At 44.4% G+C, this 18352-nt stretch overlaps 1 protein-coding gene across 2 annotated transcripts in view; it reads left to right on the forward strand.

Moving 5' to 3' along the window:
• Window positions 1-18352, forward strand: part of LOC109880756 (acid-sensing ion channel 2) — a 427245-nt gene that overhangs the window by 389438 nt on the left and 19455 nt on the right. For both annotated transcript variants that reach the window (XM_031827988.1, XM_031827987.1), the window contains 3 exons: window positions 8373-8500; window positions 13625-13775; window positions 14943-14999. In XM_031827988.1, coding sequence (XP_031683848.1) covers window positions 8373-8500; window positions 13625-13775; window positions 14943-14999 — 336 coding nt within the window. The remainder of the gene's footprint in view (window positions 1-8372; window positions 8501-13624; window positions 13776-14942; window positions 15000-18352) is intronic.

The raw sequence follows: 18352 nt of genomic DNA on the forward strand, positions 1-18352 counted from the left end.
GTTTCACAAAACTGTACCAAACGGACCAGTTCGTAGCTGGATTCTTCACCGATCTTTTATACCTTCTCCAGAACCTGAATATTGTTCGGTTGTCAACTTCTGTGAGCTGGATGAAATTCCTTTGTTCTCTCTATGAAAACTCACTCTCTCTCTATACTGTCTGGCCATGAGGCAGGATTATCCTCCAGGAATTTACGACCTGAGGTCACAGCAGCCTGGATGTAGGAAAGACAGAGAGAGGGGGATGGTGCAGGGGGAGGGGGAATAGTGCTCGCTGTACCCAAAGAGGGCAATGTCATGACAGTGGGCAGAACTGAAAAAGTGTGTGTGAGCAAGGAGGCCTACAAACCTGACTCAGTTACACCATCTCTGTCAGGAGGAATGGGCCAAAATTCACCCAACTTATTGTGGGAAGCTTGTGGAAGGCTACCTGAGATGTTTGACCCAAGTCAAACAATTTAAAGGCAATGCTACCAAATACTAATTGAGTGTATGTAAACTTCTGACCCACTGAGAATGTGATGAAAGAAATAAAAGCTGATATAAATCATTCTCTCTAATATTATTCTGACATTTTACATTCTTAAAATAAAGTGGTGATCCTAACTGACCTAAGATTGAATTTTTACTAGGATTAAATGTCAGGAATTGTGAAAAACTGAGTTTAAATGTATTTGGCTAAGGTGTATGTAAATTTCCGACCTCAACTGTACCAGGAGTCATGTCGAGCTATCTAAGCATCAGAGCATTAAGATGGGTTGTTTATATGTACTAAACAAAGGGAAACACTCACCTTTGTAATTCATAATGTGCTATGAAAGTAGCCAAGTATATCTTAGGTGAAGGTTTTGCTTATATAACAGGATTAAGTTGAAATTGTTCTGAGGGATTATTATAGAATATCCCCAGGCAGCTCATTATCTCACCTTTAAAACAATGAAAGTGAATGTTCACTTCCTGCCTGTCACCTACTTCAATTGGCTCAGCTATTTCCAGCATCCCACCACTACCAAATCTGTTCCAAAGTATTCCCACGCATAGAGAGGGTACACAACATTGCTCTTTCCATGACATAAACTGACCAGGTGAATCCAGGTGAAAGCTATGATCCCTTATTGAAGTCACTGGTTAAATCCACTTCAATCAGTGTAGATGAAGGGGAGGAGACCGGTTAAAGAATGATTTTTAAGACTTAAGACAATTGAGACATGGATGGTGCATGTGGACCTTTCAGAGGGTGAATGGGCAAGACAACATATTTAAGTGCCGTAGAACGGGGTATGGTAGTAGGTGCCAGGCGGACCGGTTTGAGTGTGTCAAGAAATACAGCTCTGCTGGGTTTTTCATGCTCAACAGTTTCCCGTGTGTATCAAGAATGGTCCACCACCCAAAGGACATCCAGCCAACTTGAAGCATTGGAGTCAACGTTGGCCAGCTTCCCCACTTTCGACACCTTGTAGAGTCTATGCCCTGACGAATTGAGGCTGTTCTGAGGGCAAAAGTGGGTTCAACTCAATATTAGGAAGGTGTTACTAATGCTCTGTACACTCAGTGTATGTGATCGTATACAGCCTCATAGTGATTGAGTTAACATTGATACACACACTCTCATGACTCCATCCTGACTCCCATCTGAAGTGTTGGATACTGTAGGAGAGTATAGATTAGCCACGGCCTTCATTTGTAACCATGAAAGAGAAGTCCTTGACTTTGATTCCTCTCTCATCTTTTCACAGACAAGCCCGGACAAATTTCTCCACCTCTTTCTCTCTCTATAACGCTCCATCCCTTTCTCGCTCCATGTTCTTTCTCCCCATTCCCTCGTGCTGCTATATCTTTCTCCTTCTGTCCTCCCTCTGTTTTCCCTTTCTCTCTCTGTCTCTTCGATTTGATTCTGATTCTCCATTGAGTTGTTTAGACTCTGATTCCTCATTGAGTTGTTCAGATTCTGATTCCCTATTGAGTTGTTTAGATTCTGAATCTCCATCGAGTTGTTTAGATTCTGATTCCCCATTGAGTTGTTTAGATTCTGATTCCCCATTGAGTTGTTTAGATTCTGAATCTCCATTGAGTTGTTTAGATTCTGATTCCCCATTGAGTTGTTTAGATTCTGATTCTCCATTGAGTTGTTTAGATTCTGATTCCTCATTGAGTTGTTTAGATTCTGATTCCCTATTGAGTTGTTTAGATTCTGAATCTCCATCGAGTTGTTTAGATTCTGATTCCCCATTGAGTTGTTTAGATTCTGATTCCCCATTGAGTTGTTTAGATTCTGATTCCCCATTGAGTTGTTTAGATTCTGAATCTCCATTGAGTTGTTTAGATTCTGAATCTCCATTGAGTTGTTTAGATTCTGATTCTCCATTGAGTTGTTTAGATTCTGAATCTCCATTGAGTTGTTTAGATTCTGAATCTCCATTTGAGTTGTTTAGATTCTGATTCCCCATTGAGTTGTTTAGATTCTGATTCCCCATTGAGTTATTTAGATTCTGATTCCCCATTGAGTTGTTTAGATTCTGATTCCCCATTGAGTTGTTTAGATTCTGAATCTCCTTTGAGTTGTTTAGATTCTTATTCCCCATTGAGTTATTTAGATTTTCCCTTCAGAATGCCGCCAAACTTCATTGGATTCACAGCTAATGAACTTGAATCATTACCTTTGGTGTTCAGAGGATCCTCGGCAGTAATACCCCTCTCCTCTCTTTCTCTCTCTCTCTCTGTATCCTCTCTCCCTCTAACAACCTGCCATCATCATCTCAGATATCCACCATGTTAGAAAAAAGAGGAGATTGGAACTTCAAACAGAACCTAACACATGTTGTAGTTCTAAGGGCCCTTCTCTCTCTGCTCTGTCATATTAATTCAGCACTCTCAGGCTTCTCAACAGACTCATGGTGCTGTGAGGCCTCCCGAACACAACATGTGGTTGTTTTTTCAACAACAGGTCAGACAGTGGGTATGATCCACACTAGAGTGGAAAATACTCCTCCGATGCCTTTTTAGTGTTTCTTGGTGATAATACACATTGACTTGTGCGTGTGTGTGGAAACTTGACCATGAAACACCCCTGTTTACATGAATGTCCAAATGAACAATGTTACTCATCAAATGCAACATGGAACAAGCAGGTGTATTTCTAGAAGGAGGACAGTGTAGTGTTAAACTTGCTGCCTGATCAAACACAAGTGGCTGGATCAGATAGGCTACAGCATGGCAGATTGGCTGGGTAGTGTGGTGGGGGTCCGCAGCTGTGGTGTATGGCAATTGGCAAACCCTCTGGCTGTGTGGGAGGTGTGTGAAGGATGGAGGGAGGGAGGGAGATGTGTGAGGGGTGGAGGGAGGGAGGTGTGTGAGGGGTGGAGGGATGGAGGTGTGTGAGGGGTGGAGGGAGGGAGGTGTGTGAGGGGTGGAGGGAGGGAGGTGTGTGAGGGGTGGAGGGAGGGAGGTGTGTGAGAGGTGGCGGGAGGGAGGGAATGTAATGTCTGTGATGGAATAGCAGAAACAAGGTTGACCCCAGGCTATGTGGGAGGCGTGAACCCTGGCAGCAGGGGCCCACACAAGATTAGATGTGACTGTTCTTATTTGATTTCATACACACATTCGTGGACACATACACACTATCTCGGTCTTTCTCTCTCTCTCTCTCTCACACACACACATATACACTATCTCGGTCTTTCTCTCTCTCTCTTTCTCACATACTCTCAGCCGGTTTCCTCCTCTCCAACGACTGATTCTCTTATTCCCCTCTGCTCCGTGATTTCTCATTTCAGCCGGAGATGGAATCACAGCTGACACGCCCTGAGAGGAAGGCAAATGAAATACCATTGTCATTTATTTCGGAAGTCCCACTCAAATACATTACCTGTGGAAACGATGGTGATAAGAATGATGATGGCGGTACTGACGATGATTATTTCAATCACACTTTCTATCTGTCCATCTCATTCAGATCAAATCTGGTGATTTGTTGTGTTCGTGATGGACTGTACAGTAAACTCACATAGTAGTGTGTGTTGATGCTCATATAACCCCTGACCTCCGTTCTCTCCCATCTAAATTAGTATTTCAAAAATAATATACATTTTCCTCATAATGTACATGACACCACCATGATTACCCATCCATCCAACACGCCCCCATCTACATCGACGGGGCTGCAGTGGAGAGGGTCAAAAGCTTCAAGTTCCTCAGCGTGCACATCACTGAGGACCTGAAATGATCCCTCCACAGCGACAGTGTGGTGAAGAAGGCGCAACAGCACCTCTTCAACCTCAGGAGGCTAAAGAAATTAAACTTGGCCCTTAAGACCCTTACAGACTTCTACAGATGCACCATCGAGAGTATTCTGTTGGACTGTATCACCTCCTGGTACGGCAACTGCACCGCCCACAACCACAGGGCTCTCCAGAGGGCTGACCTCCATGACATCTACAACACCCGGTGTCACAGGAAGGCCAAGAAGATCATCAAGGACCTCAGCACCCCAAACCATGGCCTGTTCACTCCGCTACCATCTAGAAGGCGGAGTTAAACAGTCATCACTAGCCAACCTCCACCCAGTACCCTGCCTGAACCTTAGACACAGTCACTAGTCCGCTACCACCCGGCACTCTGCCCTGAACCTCAGAGAATGCTCCCCAATGTACATAGTCATTGAACATTGGTCACTTTAATAATGTTTACATACTGTTTTACCCAATTAATATGTATATACTGTATTCTAGTCAAGGCTCATCCTATATAACACCTATTCTATTTTATTCTATTCATATACTGTCCATACTGTCTATTAGAGGTCGACCGATTAATCGGAATGGACGATTAATTAGGGCCGATTTCAAGTTTTCATAACAATTGGAAATCTGTATTTTTGGATGACAATTTTGCCGATTTCTTTTTTTTTTTTTAAGTACAACTTTATTTAACGAGGCAAGTCAGTTAAGAACACATTCTTATTTTCAATGACGGCCTAGGAACGGAGCATTAAACGTATCTTATAAAAGACAATCAATCAATCATAATCACTAGTTTTGTGTGTGATATTACTAGTTTATCTAGCGTGTCCTGCGTTGCATATAACCGATGCGGTGCGCATTCGCGAAAAAGGACTGCCGTTGACGTGTACCTAACCATAAATATCAATACCTTTCTTAAAATAATGCACAGAAGTACATATTTTTAAACCTGCATATTTTGTTTAAATATATCCAGGTTAGCAGGCAATATTAACTAGGTGAAATTGTGTCACTTCTCTTGCGTTCATTGCAGGGTATATGCAACAGTTTCGGCCGCCTGGCTCATTGCAAACTAATTTGCCAGAATTTTACGTAATTATGACATAACATTGACAGTTGTGCAATGTAACAGCAATATTTAGATAAAATGCAGAACGGTTCCATATTTCACTGAAAGAATAAACATTTTGTTTTCGATAATGAGAGTTTCCGGATTCGACCATATTAATGACCTAGGGCTCGTATTTCTGTGTGTTATTATGTTATAATTAAGTCTATGATTTGATAGAGCAGTCTGACTGAGCGACGGTAGGCACCAGCAGGCTCGTAAGCGTTCATTCAAACAGCACTTCCGTGCGTTTGGCAGCAGCTCTTCGCAATGCTTCAAGCATTGCGCTGTTTATGACTTCAAGCCTATCAACTCCCGAGATTAGGCTGGTGTAACCAATGTGAAATGCTAGCTAGTTAGCGGGGTGCGCGCTAATAGCATTTCAAACATCACTCGCTCTGAGACTTGGAGTAGCTGTTCCCCTTGCTCTGCATGGGTAACGCTGCTTTGAGGGTGGCTGTTGTCGATGTGTTCCTGGTTCGAGTCCAGGTAGGAGCGAGGAGAGGGATGGAAGCTATACTGTTACACTGGCAATACTAAAGTGCCTTTAAGAACATCCAATAGTCAAAGGTTAATGAAATACAAATGGTATAGAGAGAAATAGTCCTATAATTCCTATAATAACTACAACATAAAACTTCTTACCTGTGAATATTGAAGACTCATGTTAAAAGGAAACACCAGCTTTCATATGTTCTCATGTTCTGAGCAAGGAACTTAAACATTAGCTTTCTAACATGGCACATATTGCACTTTTACTTTCTTCTCCAACACTTTGTTTTTGCATTATTTAAACCAAATTGAATGTTTCATTATTTCTTTGAGACTAAATTGATTTTATTGATGTATTATATTAAGTTAAAATAAGTGTTCATTCAGTATTGTTGTAATTGTCATTATTACTATTATTATTTTTTTTATCGGCCGCTTAATCGGTATCGGCTTTTTTTGTGGGTCCTCCAATAATCGGTATCGGCATTGAAAAATCATAATCGGTCTACCTCTACTGTCTATACACACCAATTATAAATATATATGACCCCTGCTTATTTATTTATATAGACAGTATGGATATTAATTTTATTTAATTGTATTCATTTTTTGGATTATGTGTGTATTGTTATTGTATTGCTAGATATTACTGTACTGTTGGAGCTAGAAACAGAAGTATTTCGCTGCACCTGCAAATCTGTCTACGCAACCAATAAACGTTGATGTGGTTACTTCATTACTTCACAGGTAGAGTAGAATAAGAAAAAGTGAACTGTCATATGTCTCCACCCAGAACAGACACAAGACATGCTGCTTTGGTGATTCAGTACTGGGACTTGCTTCCTGTCCTACAAGGCAGCCACACACACACACAGCACCTGTCTGATTTCCTGTTCCACACATTACCCCGTCCCAATCCCAGACGTCACGGTGCGTTTCCTTTCTGAGTGCAGGTAGCTGTGTGATGGATGGCTGCTGGGTGATGCCGTGGTGGGCTTTGTGTTCTCTGTCACTTTAAAGAAGCTGGCAAACCCTGGGTGCCGTGCTCCCTCTGCTCAGTCTTTCACTGCTTTCATTGTTCCAGTCCAGCAGCCTGATTGAAGCTGCTGCCTGTCAAACATGGAGGAGGATGGGCGGCTTGATTGAATGCACAGCAACATAGCTGCCGGATGAGAAGACTGCGGAGAGAAAGTTATTGATTTGAATAAAGCCTATTTTCCTCCAAACTCTCGGCGTGTTTGTGTGAATGTGTGTGTGTTTGTGTGCCCGTGCATGTGTGTGTGTGTTAGCACATCTGCCTGTGGGGAATTTGTGTGCGTGTCTGGATGATGTGTGTCTGGAAGAGGGTCTCTATGCTTTGGAGAATGTCTGCCTGCCTGTATCCTTGTAAGTGTCACTGTGTGTGTGTGCGTGCGTGCGTTGTGGCAGCCCAGGGGAGTCAGAGGTAAAACTCACAAAGTAAGACAGCGGGAGACCAATTTGTGGTGCTTTAAACAAGGTAGTTCTTTCATAAAAGTGGGGGAAAATGGGGAGTGGAGAAATACAACTGAAAAGCCTCTCAGGTAACTGGTGGGCCACTATGTCCGTCATGGCGGCTCCTCGGACCGCCTGTGTCAATGAACAAAACAAAATAGAGAGAGCGCGATGAGTCCGGGGTTTCAATCCTTTCTACTTGTGCCGGGTGGTGTGCTACTCGGGATTAGGTAATCATCCTTTGGGGCAGAGAACAGAAAGAGAGAGCGAAAGATGAGTCAAACATTGCCTAGTATCTTTGTCATTGAATCAAGGTGCTTATCATACTCACTCCGGTTCTTCTGAGGACTAGGCATACCCTCTGTCTGTCTGCCCGAGTGATTGCACCTCTACTTATACTCATTTGGGATAACGAGCGACAGGTGCCAATTGGTTGCCTGGACTGGGTAATATTGGTGTTGAATCATCAGCCTCAGTTGGTGCCTGTAGAGCTGTCCATGGTGCTGACTTGACCTCGCTAGCCCTCTGGAGCTGACCAAGGTCCTGCTCCTGCCTTTGAAGCTCCCTGATGGCCCCCGGGTTGCCACAGTATGTCTGTGCGCTTGTGCATGTGTGTGACTGGCTGGGTAACAGCTCTTTCATGTGTATAGTTAAGAGACAGCCAGTGGAATTTCAACTCCTGCTCCTCTATTTGATGTTGAGCCGAGGCAAATGGGCTGTCTTTCCACTGAGCGCATGTTATCCATATAGAGGAAGAAGGCAGGCAGGGAAGCATATGGCTCTCATTCACAGGCTCACCATTCATCTACTAAAGGTGATTCATAAAGGAATGTCACCGTCTTTGACTTTGTTCAAGTAATTGTGTGTATATTGGGTACTTTTAAGTCTTTTGTGTGTGTGTGTGTGTGTGTGTGTGTGTGTGTGTGTGTGTGTGTGTGTGTGTGTGTGTGTGTGTGTGTGTGTGTGTGTGTGTGTGTGTGTGTGTGTGTGTGTGTGTGTGTGTGTGTGTGTGTGATAGTAACTGTTAATCTCCCTGTGTGTGTCTATGTTTTCCCCCACAGAGGAGACAGCGTTCGAGGCGGGAGTGCGGGTGCAGATCCACAGCCAGGCAGAGCCGCCGTTCGTCCACGAGCTGGGCTTTGGCGTTGCCCCGGGCTTTCAGACCTTTGTTGCCACTCAGGAGCAGAGGGTAGGTGCCCTTTGACCTAAGTTATTACTGTACACACTGAATAGGTCTGCTTCAATCTTCCTGACACTTTTCACTTTTAGATTTCAATTTCAACCTCCTCCAGACTGGAGCTTATCTCTCCGAGATGAAAAACGTGCACTTCTGATAAAGAACTTTCTATTCAAGTGTGTGTGTGTGTGTGTGTGTGTGTGTGTGTGTGTGTGTGTGTGTGTGTGTGTGTGTGTGTGTGTGTGTGTGTGTGTGTGTGTGTGTGTGTGTGTGTGTGTGTGTGTGTGTACATATACAGTTGAGGCAGGAAGATTCCAATACATGGATGCCAGTTGTGATACAAACCTTATCAAAACATAGGGGGGGGCGCAATACAAATAGTCTGGGTAGCCATGTGATTAGCTGTCTTATGGCTTGGGGATAGAAGCTGTTTAGAAACCTCTTGGACCTAGACTTGGCATTCCGGTACCGCTTGCGCGTGCGGTAGCAGAGAGGATAGTCTATGACTAGGGTGGCTGGAGTCTTTGACAATCTTTAGGGCCTTCCTCTGACACCACCTGGTATAGAGGTCCTGGATGGCAGGAAGCTTGGCCCCGGTGATGTACTGAGCCGTACGCACTACCCTCTGTAGTGCCTTGCGGTCGGAGGCCGAGCAGTTGCCATACCAGGCAGTGATGCAACCAGTCAGGTTACATGCTCTCGATGGTACACATGTAAAACCTTATGAGGATCTGAGGACCCATGCCAAATCTTTTCAATAGGAATAGGTTTTGTCGTGCCCTCTTCATGACTGTCTTGGTGTTCTTGGACCAAGTTAGTTTGTTAGTGATGTGATCGCCAAGGAACTTGAAGCTCTCAACCTGCTCCACTACAGCCCAGTCGATGAGAATGGAGGCGTGCTCGGTCCTCCTATTCCTGTAGTCCACAACCAGGGACTGATAAAGCAGAAAACCTAGACAGTACCTTAGAAAGTATTCCCACCCCTTGACTTTTTCCACATTTTATTGTGTTACAGCCTGATTTAAATGGATTCATACTGAGATTTTGTGTCACTGGCCTACACACAATACCTAAATGTTTTTGGAAATTTGTACAAATTAATTGAAAATGAAAAGCTGAAATGTCGAGTCAATAAGTACTCAACCCCTTTGTTATGGTATGCCTAAATAATCTGATGAGTTTTACAGTTTTACAGACTTAAATCTGCTTGAAAATCTATGGAAAGACCTGAAAATAGTTGTCTCTATGATCAACAACCAAAATGACAGCTTGGGGAATTTTGAAAAGAATAGTGGAGAAATGTTCCACAATTGAGGTGTGGAAAGCTCTTATAGATTTACCCAGAAAGACTCACAGCTGTAATCGCTGCCAAAGGTGCTTCTACAAAGTATTGACTGAGGGGTGTGAATACTTATGTAAATTGATATTTATGCATCCCATTTTCAATACATTTGCAAAGATGTCAAAAAACGATTTCATTTTGTCACTATGGGGTTTTGTGTGTAGATGAGTAGGTGAAAGAAATCTATTGAATCCATTTTGAATTCAGGCTGTAACACAACAACATCTGAAATAAGTCAAGGGGTATGAATACTTTCTGAAGGCAATGTACATATAAAGAAGAAACTGTACAATAAACGTATAATAAACTGTATAACTCCCATCATTTAAAAAAGGGAATGAAGAAGGAAGATCCAAAACATGTTCAGTCATTTCCAGAAATTTGAAAAACAACTCACATCCTGAAAAAGATGAGAGGAGGAAAAAGAAAGAAGAAGTCTGCCAGCGATAAGAATACAGAGAAGGTCTACTGTACAGCGGCAGGCAGACAGACAGACAGACAGACAGACAGACAGACAGGCAGACAGGCAGGCAGGCAGGCAGGCAGCCAGGCAGACAGACAGGGGACTCTGGAGGCCTCCAATCATGGTGAGGCCAGGCAGGCCCCCTGGGCCGTAGAGCTCCCAGCAGTCTCAGCTCCATCTCAGCTCTGTCTGTGACTGGCTCTGTGTGACTGACTGGCACAACATCATCATCCTTCATCCTCCCCATTGTACCAGCACAGTGGGAAACACAGTACATTTAGACACCAGCTAATTAACTCCGCTTTGCACTTTGAATTCAAAGATTCCCCAGACTTCCTACTGTGGCTTGGCCCTTGTTGTGTTCCTGCAGCGTGGCACAAATTTAGTTCCTGACTGAGCCAGCCCGAGGACATCTTGTGAGACGCCATGTAATGACCATGCTTATAATCAGGCTGAATATAGCCGATATGTCTTAATGATTAGCAGTACTGTGGGGACTTTGTAAAAGTACAATAGCTGCCTGTGGTCATTGGTGTGCGATTGTAATCAGATCCAACCAGACAGCTCAATTGTGAGGCGGAGCTGAAGTCATGCACTCAAATGTACTCGTATTATTACTTCCAGATTAAAGCCAATTCATAAAAAATAAAAAAAAAGTGCACAGAAGCCAAAGAACACAGCCACTATAGGCACTTAATAATGCATGAACACAGACACACACACACACACACTAGATTGCCTGTGTTCTTTAATAATCCTCTGTATTTTCTCATTATTTTAAGTGTTGAGGAGTTTCAAATATTAAAGTGTTCTTTGCTATGCTTTCCACAGAAGTCACAAGGGCATTCCCATGTCTGTAAAGTACTGTTCTATTAAAGAGCCTGAGCCTCTCTCCCTCCTGTGTCTTCTGGATGGGTCTCAGTAATGTATTTTTGGTCTTGGCAACCTAGTGTCCAAGGGAGAGGGATGAACTGATATACTATACTGTACTGGTTCGTTAATAAAACTCCAGACTCACAGCTCCGATTTTCAACAAAATGCCCAAAGTTAGCAAATCCATGTAGAGCTCCCAAAGCCTAATTCCAAATCTAGAGGCGACAACTTTAATTATGCCCCTTGTTGATTCAACTGTTGATCAGTTTCTAATATGCTTTGCTGACGTGCATCCCAATGGCAGAGTGTGTGGTCATTGATGAATAATGTGTGGGGGGGGGCAGAGAGGGTCCTGGCCGTCATTGGAGTGTATTTAATCAGGTCATCAGATCACCCCATAGTGGGCGCTGACATCTATCTTCTCTGATGATTTGATATTTGATTACAGCAGGATAATAGTGTTATACATCATCAGCCACTCCAATTACGACAAGAGGAAAGATTAGCAGAGGTATGAAGGTGATGGGAAAGGTGATGGACTGACTGCTGCTGAGGAGCAGCTGCCTCTCATCTTAATGAAATCCACAGTGCTGGGAAAGTCTATCTTCCTAGAAGTGATGAACAGCTGGCCTTTAGGGAAGACTTTTTAATTGTGAATGGAGACCTATAGGAGTATGGCCAGACCTACAGTATATGAATGAGGCCAGGGCTAGTTTGAAATGTTTTGATTTGTTGGCTTCATTAGTCGTGTTTCAATCGAGCTGCAGTGGAGCAGGTTGAGAGCTTCAAGTTCCTTTGTGTCCACATCAACAACAAACTAGAATAGTCCAAACACACTAAGACAGTCGTGAAAAGGGCACGACAATGCCTATTCCCCTTCAGGAAACTAAAAAGATTTGGCATGGGTCCTGAGATCCTCAAAAGGTTTTACAGCTGCAACATCGAGAGCATCCTGACTGGTTGCATCACTGCCTGGTATGGCAATTGCTCGGCCTCTGACCGCAAGGCACTACAGAGGGTAGTGCGTACGGCCCAGTACATCACTGGGGCTAAGCTGCCTGCCATCCAGGAACTCTACACCAGGCGGTGTCAGAGGAAGGCCCTAAAAATTGTCAAAGACCCCAGCCAACCCAGTCATAGACTGTTCTCTCTACTACCGCATGGCAAGCGGTACCGGAGTGCCAAGTCTAGGACAAAAAGGCTTCTCAACAGTTTTTACCCCCATGCCATAAGACTCCTGAACAGGTAATCAACCTGGACTATTTGCATTGTGTGCTCCCCCAACCCCCCCAAACCCTCTTTTTACGCTGCTGCTACTCTCTGTTTTATCATATATGCATAGTCACTTTAACTATACATTCATGTATGTACTACCTCAATTGAGCCGACCAACCAGTGCTCCTTCACATTGGCTAACCGGGCTATCTGCATTGTGTCCCGCCACCCACCACCCGCCAACCCCTCGTTTACGCTACTGCTACTCTCTGTTCATCATATATACATAGTCACTTTAACCATATCTACATGTACATACTACTTCAAGCCTGACTAACCGGTATCTATATGTATGTAGCCTCCCTACTTTTATTGCCTCGCTACTGTATATAGCCTGTCTTTTTACTGTTGTTTTATTTCTTTACTTACCTATTGTTCACATAACACTGTTGGTTAGAGCCTGTAAGTAAGCATTTCACTGTAAGGTCTACACCTGTTGTATTCGGCGCACGTGACAAATAAACTTTGATTTGATTTGAAAATCAACGTCTCGCTTGCTGATATCGAGGGAATTCTGTGTTCGAGTTAACAACAGCAAACCAATCTGGATGCATGGATACAGTATCAGTCTCTGATTGGAGGGATTCTTCTCCAATGTTATCTGTGCTAACAGACATTCCACAGCCAAATCTGACCTGGCAGGATAAGGATTATTTTGGTCCAAGAACTGGTATTTGGCTGAGGAAACTGCATCTCCCACAATGCAGGGGGCGCTGGGTGATGGATGCTGAACCGAGAGTAGCGGAGCGGCTGGAGAGGGCTGCCTGCGTGCAGGGCAGATGGGCGCTCACACAGCTCCTCCTGGTGTCCCTCTCTCCTCGTCTGCTGTTCCCATCTCCAGAGCCATGGGGGTGGGGTGGGGGCGAGGGGGGGGGGACATTTGGAGATTTTGTGTTCTTGGAACCTGTTGTGAGTTTTCACAGCGAGAGACTGTATCTGTGAATGTGTCCCATTCTGCCCAGTCTTTTGGCCAGACCTTCCTTTTGTTCCTCTGTCATCTAGCCTGCTGTGTTCTAGAGGGCCTTTTGGATCCTCTCTCTGATGGCTCTAAATCACAATAACACCATGACATCTCCTATGTGTCTATGGGAGTTTTAGACTTCAGCTGAGTGTTTTTCCCTGTCACTCGCTGTCTCTCTGTCTCTCTGCTCAATCCCCCCACTGTGTCTCTCCTGTGTTGTAGCTGACCTACCTGCCTCCTCCATGGGGAGAGTGTGAGTCCAAGGCCCTAGACTCTGGCTTCTTCCAGGTCTATAGTGTGACAGCTTGCAGGATCGACTGTGAGACACGCTACATCGTGGAAAACTGTAACTGCAGGATGGTGCACATGCCCGGTAAGAGCACACACTTTCTTTCCCCTTTTCACACTAAACAAAACATGTGTATAGAGTCTATAATATAGCATTGTCTGGGCCATGGGCAAAACAAAAACAATTGTTTGGACTATGGGCCATGTTTTTTCATCAAGGACTATTTAAAGACATAGAACAAGGTGAGGAAAGTTTGCTAAAGGCCTTACAGTAGTTGTTGTGGTTGATAAAGTCATCTAAAGTCTGTGGTGCGTTTGAAAAGGTCAAAGAGCTGTAAGGTGTAAGGTCAAGATTTGTGTTGGTGTATTATAAAGCTTTCTGCTCCAAGGCTTGTCTATCACCTTGCTCCACACAAAGCTCTATTTCTCTCTCACACTCTCTTTAGGTGTGATAGATTTTTGCATGTTGCGAGTCTCCTTGACTGCTTCCACAGTAGGGTTGCAAAGGGAGGGTATGTTACTGGAAATGTTCACAGTTGACCATTAAACTATCAGAATGTTGGTGTCTTTCAAGGATTTTGTGTAATCTATCATAAATGATCTATTGGCCCTTTTGGGGACTCCAGATTATTCCAGGTGTTGTCTATGGCCCTCTGTGTGGTCGTGTCACATGCAGAATATATGACATCATTAAATAATATGATTTTAAAATATCAACAAAAACTAAATAAATATGACAAAGCTGTAAAACAATATCATAAATATAAACCATCAATTTAGGGAATACCATTGGTGTTTAATATGAGAGTTTCATCATAATATAATATAATCTTTTACACACTTTAATCGATTTTACTATGTAAAATACAATATGTATCTGTTGTCAATGTTTTGGTGTCAAATTGGTGGCAGTTGTGAAGAAAAGTCAATAGTTGGAAGAGTTGCAGAGTTAATTGAAAATAATGCTTAGATGTTTAGATGCTCATGGACAATATGGACACAGATTTATGTTATTCAACTATAAATGACCAAAATTCCGATAGATTGCCATAGATTTTCTGTTAATTACCCCAAATTACTGAAGACTCCGGTAAATCACTGATAGCTTTGTAACCATATTCCACAGAAATCTGAGCTGTTTACAGTTTGTTTTTCTCAAACTCGTAAGTCATTCATTTCATAAATATATCGATCAGAAAAGCAGAATCTGAACTTTCCTCCCCTTCCTTCTGTGCTCCTTCTGTCCTTCTAGGTGATTCTCCATTCTGTACCCCTGAACAGTACAAAGACTGTGCAGAGCCTGCCCTTGGTAAGTCCACAATATGAATGCACAAAAACGCACAAGCTTACATGTCTTTTTGTTGAAGGTACTACGCAGCGCACAGACCCCCTCGCGCATTCAACATCCTCAAGTTTCTTTGTAGGCCTTTTTGGCAGGAAAACTGTGACGCCAGATGTTTCGCCTATTGCCTGTTTCTGTTTCTGAGTCTTTAATTAAAGAATGTGAAAAAATGTTGTGTCTGTTTGCTGCTTTTCATTAAATCATGCATATCTGTTCTTTATATGGCCTAAAATACATTTATTTAGGCTATAGCAGTGATCACCAACCGGTTGATCGTGATCAAGGCATTCCTAGTCGATCACCAAACATTTCTGTAAAAAAACCAACAATAAAGCCTTCGTTCCTATTTTTTTTATTTGTTTCTCGCTGTTGGCTGTAGATACAGTTGATTCAGCAGCCCTAGCTCCGGGAAGGCAAAGTGTCCCCATTTTTAATCATTTCATGATTCTGAAGGTAGAACTCCACCTACCCAGCAGGCCCCAGAGAGTAAATCAAGTGCACCTATAAGCCTGTTATTATGAGTGAGTACATTACATGTTTAAGTTGTTATCCAGCACTGTCAACACTTTGTTCAACATTTTTATGAGCCATAAAATGTACATTCTCCCTACTTCCACTCACGCTATAACCAGCACTGCACCTGCAATAGATGAGCGTAGCAAAGTGTTCCGATAAACTTGCCTTGTTATTATTAGCGGCTTGTGTCTTTTTTAATATCTGGGAATATTTCACTTTCTCTGGTCATAGGAGTAACAACATGAATTGGTGCATGAGGCAAAAATAATGCCGTGTGAATTGAGTTTTTCCATCAGCTGAGGGAGGGAGAGCGGAGGGATGGTATTGTTGAGTTGAATGAGAGGCAGCCTCAGACTGACTATCAGATGCTGGCCATCAGTCCAGTAAAAACACATATATATATATTATACTCACTCAGCTGTGCCTCAAAAGTAATCCAACAAATGATCCTGTACCAGTGTGATCATATACCATTTCAAAATATATATCATTTCAAAATTGGCAGGGCAATTCAAGCATAGCCAATATGCAGTGATAATGTATTGGGCCTATAGCCTACTGCACAAACCACATTGCTACAGCACAGTTTTAATTGGTTAATGTTGCATGGGCTTAAGTTTTTTAAGTCTGTCATGTTCTGACCTTAGTTCCTTTGTTATGTCTTTGTTTTAGTTTGGTCAGGGCGTGAGTTGGGATGGGTAGTCTATGTTCTTTTTTCTATGTTGTGTTTATGCATTTGGCCTGGTATGGTTCTCAATCAGAGGCAGGTGTCGTTTGTTGTCTCTGATTGAGAATCATACTTAGGTAGCCTTTTGCCACCTGTGTTTTGTGGGTGATTATTTTCTGTCTAGTGTTTTCTACACCTTTCAGGACTGTTTCGGTTTTCATTTATTTCACGTTGTTATTTTGTATTTTGTTGTTCAGTTAATAAACATCATGAACACATACGACGCTGCGGATTGGTCCGACATTTCATACTCCTCGTCAGAGGAGGACGAAGAATTCCGTTACAGAATCACCCACCACCCAAGGACCAAGCAGCGTGGTATCGGGCAGTAGCAATCTCTGGACTCTTGGACATGGGAGGAGATTTTGGACGGAAAGGGACCCTGGGCACAGGCTGGGGAATATCGCCGCCCCAAGGAAGCTGCTGGAGGCAGCGAAAGCTGAGCGGCTGCATTATGAGGAGGCAGCACGGCAGCGCGACAGGCACGAGAGGCAGCCGGTGGCACACGGGGAGTGGAGCAGAGTCAGGTAGGAGACCTGAGCCCACTCCTCGTGCTTACCGAAAGAAGCGCAGTACTGGTCAGGTACCGTGTTATGCGGTCAAGCGCACGTTGTCGCCAGTACGAGCCCACAGCCCGGTGTGCTATAGGCCAACCCCCCACAAGTGCCATGCGAGAGTGGGCATCCAGCCAGGGCGTGTTGTGCCAGACCAGCGTGTTTGGTCTCCAGTATGCCGTTTCGGCCCAGGTTATCCTGCGCCTGCGCTGCGTGCTGTGTCTCCAGGGCGCTGGGAGGGTGCAGTGCGTCCTACGCCTGTGCACCGCCTGTGCCAGGCGAATGTGGATATTGAGCCTAAGGGAGAGGTGCGAGTGGTATGCACCAGATCTCCAGTGCTCACCCACAGCCCGGTTCAACCTGTGCCTGCACTCTGGAGGGTCCGGGCTAAAGGGTTCATCCAGCCTGGAGAAGTGGTGCCAAGGCTGCGCACCAGGGCTCCAGTGCTCCCCCACAGCCCGGTCCATCCTGTGGCAGCCCCACGCACCAGGCTGTCTCTCCTTCTCCTCCCTCCAGGTCCGCCCGTCTGTCCTGAGCTGCTGAGCCGCCCTTCTGTCCTGAGCTGCCAGAGCCGCCCGTCTGTCCTGAGCTGCCAGAGCCGCCTGTCAGTCAGGAGCTGCCAGAACCGCCCGTTTCTGGCCGTCAGCCAGAAACTGCCAGAGCTGTCCGTCAGCCAGGAACTGCCGGAATCGCCCATCACTCCGGTGCTGCCGGAATCTCCTGTCCATTCAGGACCCTCCCCAGTCCGAGGTCGGCGGCGAGGGTCGCCGCTCGAAAGAGGCCACGGAGGCAGTTGAGGAGGCGGACAAAGACTATGGTGGAGTGGGGTCCACGTCCCGTGCCAGAGCCGCCACCGCGGACAGACACCCACTCAGACCCTCCCCTATAGGTTCAGGTTTTGCGGCCGGAGTCCGCACCTTTGGGGGGGGGGTACTGTCACATTTTGATCTTAGTTTCTTTGTTATGTCTTTGTTTTAGTATGGTCAGGGCGTGAGTTGGGTGGGTTGTCTGTGTTCCGTTTTCTATGTTGTGTTTTGTGTTTGGCCTGGTACGGTTCTCAATCAGAGGCAGGTGTCGTTAGTTGTCTCTAATTGAGAATCATACTTAGGTAGCCTTTTCCCACTTGTGTTTCGCGGGTGTTTATTTTCCGTGTCAGTGTTTGTTTCCACACGGAACTGTTTCGGTTTCATGTTGTCATTTATTGTTTTGTTCAGTGTTCTTATTAAAAACCAAGATGAACACTTACCACGCGGTGTATTGGTCCGATCCTTGCTACTCCTCCTCAGAAGAGGAAGAGGAAAGCCGTTCCACAAATATTCTGCTTAAAAAGATCTTGCACCGCTACCCTCCTCATTCCTCATTCTTAGAGGAGGTCAGAGAAAGATACAGTGGAACCTGAATTTATCCTCTGGGTGCGTGGAAAAAATATCCTGCTGCATGAAGGCTACCCCTACAGACAGGAACGCCAGCGTTCCAAATAAGTGCTTTTGGAAGTGCACCGAATATCACACTTTTGAAATGCC

The sequence above is a fragment of the Oncorhynchus kisutch genome, linkage group LG6 (genome assembly GCF_002021735.2).
Source record: "Oncorhynchus kisutch isolate 150728-3 linkage group LG6, Okis_V2, whole genome shotgun sequence".
In the NCBI taxonomy this organism is placed as follows: domain Eukaryota; kingdom Metazoa; phylum Chordata; class Actinopteri; order Salmoniformes; family Salmonidae; genus Oncorhynchus; species Oncorhynchus kisutch.